The sequence below is a fragment of the Otolemur garnettii genome, unplaced genomic scaffold (genome assembly GCF_000181295.1).
Source record: "Otolemur garnettii isolate 467f Iridium unplaced genomic scaffold, OtoGar3 scaffold00128, whole genome shotgun sequence".
Taxonomy (NCBI): domain Eukaryota; kingdom Metazoa; phylum Chordata; class Mammalia; order Primates; family Galagidae; genus Otolemur; species Otolemur garnettii.
Window position 1 is genome coordinate 1,206,242 of NW_003852523.1, and position 4,645 is coordinate 1,210,886.

General features: G+C 51.7%; 1 protein-coding gene across 1 annotated transcript in view; it reads left to right on the plus strand.

The window, feature by feature from the left end:
- Nucleotides 1-4,645, plus strand: part of BACE2 (beta-site APP-cleaving enzyme 2) — an 80,919-nt gene that overhangs the window by 64,585 nt on the left and 11,689 nt on the right. Inside the window, exon 8 of the mRNA XM_023518143.1 lies at nt 1,789-1,957. Coding sequence (XP_023373911.1) covers nt 1,789-1,957 — 169 coding nt within the window. The remainder of the gene's footprint in view (nt 1-1,788; nt 1,958-4,645) is intronic.

The following is a 4,645-nucleotide window of genomic DNA, read 5'->3' on the forward strand; positions in this document are numbered from 1 at the left end:
ACATCAGCAGTCATAGGAGGGCAAATGATCACTAGTGCAGGAAAAAGCCAACTGCAGTGCAACTTTCTTAAATTTTGTCTATGCCTAACATTATTTCCCAGAAACACCTGGGCTGAGTCCTATTTGCTCTGTTAAAAAAGCAGCCCCCAGCCCACAGGGAATTCTGTTCTCCTGCTTCCCAGTCCTAACAACCAGCACTTGCCTCCACCAGAATCTGCCTTTTGCGTCCTCTCCTTTGGAGCAGTTGGAGGGCAGCCCCCACCTACCAGTGCCCTCCGGTCTTTTTTGTCCCTCCACAATTACCAGGCCCCGCCAGCTGGAAGGCCCAGGGCCCTGGTGGCGAGGCTCCCTCTTTCGTCCAGCCCCTCCTCCTGCCTGTGCCCTTTCAGGCTAATCGTTACTCACAGGAAGCCTCTCTTTCTTACTCATTTTGCACTTTATTACTTTTTCCCAAATATATGGCACTTTGTCATATTACACTATGCTCTAATTACATGCATTTGAATATTTTGCTATTAAAAAGCAAACAAATGGCTATTCTGAAGAGTGCTGGTTTACTCACCCATGGTTTTACGTTTGGGCCCGTTTCCCGCATCCTCTTGGCCAGGGGTCTCAGGGCCGTGTCTCGTGTCCCCTTCACAGCACATGGCACCACAGGAGATGGTCCCCACACTGGGTGGGGCTGCTCACCTGGAGACGCCCATCCCCCTCTTCCTGCTGAGGAGACACCCTGTCTCCATCAGCCCACTTACTACTAAAATTCCCTTTGCCGTGGGGGGTGGGGGGTGGTGGTCTCTTTGGAAGTAATGAGATCCTGGGGGCAGTCAGGGGCCATTGCAGCAGCTCGGGAGAGACAGGGAAATGCTGAGCAGGTAGGAGTGACGGGCGATTCATCAGATCCAGATCTGAATCCACAGGAAGGCCCATGGGGTCTAGTTACACTGTCAGGACAGGGTAAGGACAGAAGGGGCTAAGCCAGCACTTTAGGGCCTGAGGAACCGGTGAAACATGAACTTACTGAGACAGACGTGGGAGAAGAGCTGATTGGCTGAGGTGCCCAGAGGTCAGGCATTTAAATGGTGCACGTGAGATGCCATTTGAGAGGCTAATGGGCAGGTGGATATAAGACACAGCAGGGACAGCCCCGGTCAGGGCTGGTGGCTAAGATTTGAGAGCCTAGGCCTAGAGCACAGGTGCACTTAGGGCTGTGGGCTAGAGGGGCCACACAGGGAAGATTGAGAGGAGGCCAGAGCCTGGGGTCCCTGACACCCGTAGGGAAGGTGAAGCTGATACCATACAGAGGCCTCTGAACTGGACCAGCTAGTGAGTTGGGAGAGGAGGAGGTGAATTGAGAGCTTCTAGCTAGAGGGAGCCACCAGGCTGGTCACCACTGCCCATAGATGGGGCCTTCCAGGGCACTTCCCCCCCTCTGGTTTTTACCTGGCTATCCCAGAGATGAGGGTAGGGGCCAGTGTCATTCGACATGGCATGACTGGTATGGTGGAAACATCGGGCCGTGTTAAGTATTCCACAGACAACTGCTAGGCCGAAGGCATCCGGGCAGACAGGCCGGCGGACACAAATCTCTGGGTGTGCTTCCCTGCGTGAAGTCACTGTGCCTTTGGCCTTCTCATCTCCTGGGGATCAGATATCAGACCATGGTCTTTCTTTCCAGGTGACTCCCCCCTGCACCCTGGAGGGTCCTGAGCATGCGTGTGACCACCACGGTTTGGGGAGGTTCTGATTGTTGCTGCTTCTTGTTGTTTACTCTCCCTCTTCAATAAACAGCTTTACATCCAGCCCCTGGTGGGGACCAGCCTGAACTACGAATGTTACCGATTCGGCATCTCCCCCTCCACCAACGCCCTGGTGATCGGCGCCACCGTGATGGAGGGCTTCTACGTCATCTTCGACAGAGCGAGGAGCAGGGTGGGCTTCGCAGTCAGCCCCTGTGCAGGTGAGCAGCCCTCGCGCGGGGTGGGGAGCCGGGCTCCTGTCACTGTGTGAAGCAATCCTTGATGACAAGTCGATTGCCCTTGAATTATTTCACACATGCCTATTATCCGTGATCAAAATCTTACCAATAAAGCGGGGTTCTGGGGGTACTGGATGAGATCATCCTTGCACAACTTCTAGTCCAGCGCCTGGCACATGGCAAGTGCTGGACCAATGCCAGCCCTTACAGTTTTCAGGAATAAAAATGCTCTGGGAGCCTTGGTGTTCGCAGTTTTTTGAAAGAGCAAAGTGCGCAAAGAAGGAAATTCCTATACAAAGTATGGACGCTTATTGTTCCCCAGAGCCGCCCTCGTTATGAGATAAGAAGGAAACACCCATCATTGCTAGTTCTCAAAACCCTAAAGATGATATCTGGGAGGACTGTTTCTTGTGGAATTCCCCTGCAGGGGCATGTAAGGGCTGCACACCCGTTACTCTGCAAAGTCTGGCTTGAAGGGAGGGCAGGTCTTCAGAGGAGCCAGCAGAGCACAAGAAAGTCGAGAGGATGGTTAAACCCTGTGAGTTCGAGCAAGTCTTCAGACTTAGCAGTTTGCTTCAGTAGAGTGTGTCCCCACAGCACAGGGCTTAGTGGGAGGATCAGGCAGTCCCAGCGGGAGGCAAGGGGCAGATCACAGCAGCGGGTGTGACACAGTTGCCACAGAGGAGGGGGAAAGCAGTCAGCTCTGGGAAGTGGCCAGGAAGCTGCAGTGTTTTCCAATGGGATTTCCAAGGACAAGAAAGATATTGGTGTAGCTGATTTAATGGCAAGAACAGCATGAAATCCCCATGTTGTGCTGGTAACACACAAAGTGGGGGGGGGGGATTAAATAAGCATGAGGTCCCAAAAGAACAAGGAGGTGGAGCAGAGGAAATCTTGGGAGCTGGTGGTGACACACAAGAGGATGTCGGTGAAGGGAACAGAGGAGGATCTGATGGGAGCTGATGACACCTCAGCACAGGGGAGGTGCCGGGCTCAGACCTTCACTCTGGGCTCAACCTGCCGAGAGTGCGAGGGAGACACCAAGGGACCACAGCCCAGTTATTCAGGGGAGAGAGATTTACGTTATTATGATTTTTAATAAAAACATATTCTCAAAACAGGAATTCTGGCAGGTGAAGCAGATAGGTGAGCTTCATCTCCTGGTTTTAGTACAGTGACGTGTCTGAACAGTAAAGTAACCATTTAGACAACGGAGGGAGAGAAATATTAACAGGAGAAATTACACCTGGAATATTCGGCCTATTCATATTCTGTGTAAATAAAAACCGCCCACCCCGGTGTACAGACATGATGCGTCGTGAGTGCCTTAAACATCGATGCAGACGTGTGTCGCTTTGCTCTCGTGAGCAGATGGGGACCTCAGACGTGCCCGGTGTTCACCTTTGTCACGAGTGAGCCTTTGCCTTTCTGAGCTGCATTCACTCCTCCGGCCAGTTAGATTACGATCGAGCGAGGCCTTTCTCCGTGGAAGTGGGACCACATCATCTCTGTATTTCCCCACTGTGAATATTTTACTTCTTTATAACTAAGGAAATCTAAGAACCGAAGCAATTTTGCCTGCAATTTCTGTCCTCTTGTTAAATGCCATTAAAGTGGAGGCTACTATGGCAACGGTGTGAGCGCGTCCTGGGCCGCGGCGTGGAATGACCGCGTTTCCTGGTGAACTGCTGCTGGGACGGGTTTCGTATTAACTGTGTCAGGGCAGGGCGGTGTTTTTTCCTCCGTTTCATTGTGAATTCCTCATTAGGGCTCCTCTGTGTGTTTTTGTTGCTTTTTAAAAAATATATTTGAGATTGTGGTACTCAAACCAGCTCTGGGAAAACACACCGCCACTTGTCTGCTCTCTGCTGGGAATGGTGTAGCCATTAGAGTAATGACTGTCCTCCGGGCTGCAGCGGAGGGAGCCAGGCAGGGCGCCACGGCGCAGGATAAATGGAGCAGATGCATCACCTTTCCTCCTTTCTAAAAGTGTTTATTTGTGATTATAAAATGTTTTAAGGGATAGATAAAATGCCGTAAGTGACAGAAGATTATATACCATGTGCATACATATGGGATAGCCAGATTTAACAAATGCTTACGTGGTTTTGTATTTTCTTTAAAAATTTGTCCTAGAAATGAAAACTAAGTCCAGCTAAAGCCCCACCCAACCCCTCTCCCCAGAGTTACCCTTCATCCTGATTACTCTAACTTCATAACTTTACCAGATGGGTATGGATACCTTGTAGTAGTTATCTGTGCTGTGTGACAGCTTGACCCCAGAGGTGGCTCCCTTCAAGCAGTTTCTGAGGGACAGGGATGGGAGGGGGGCAGCTTAGAGGGGAATTCTGGCCCAGGGTTTCTCACGAGGCTGCAGCCTTCTGAAGCCCACAGGAGCAAGGCCCCGTTCCTCAGCACGTGGGCCTCGTCCCAGGACTGCCAGAATGCGCTCCAGTCACCCCAGAGCAGGCGATCTATGGGAGAGCGGCTGACAGACCACCCAAGATGGAAACCACAGTTTTTTTATATCCCGATCTTGGAAGTGATGTGATCATTTCCACCCCATTCTGCTGGTTGCATGAAGCAGCCTGGTGTGACATGGGAGGGAGTCACACAGGTTGAATGCCAGGAGGCAGGACCCCATGGCAGTCCTGGCGAAGCTGCCTGCCT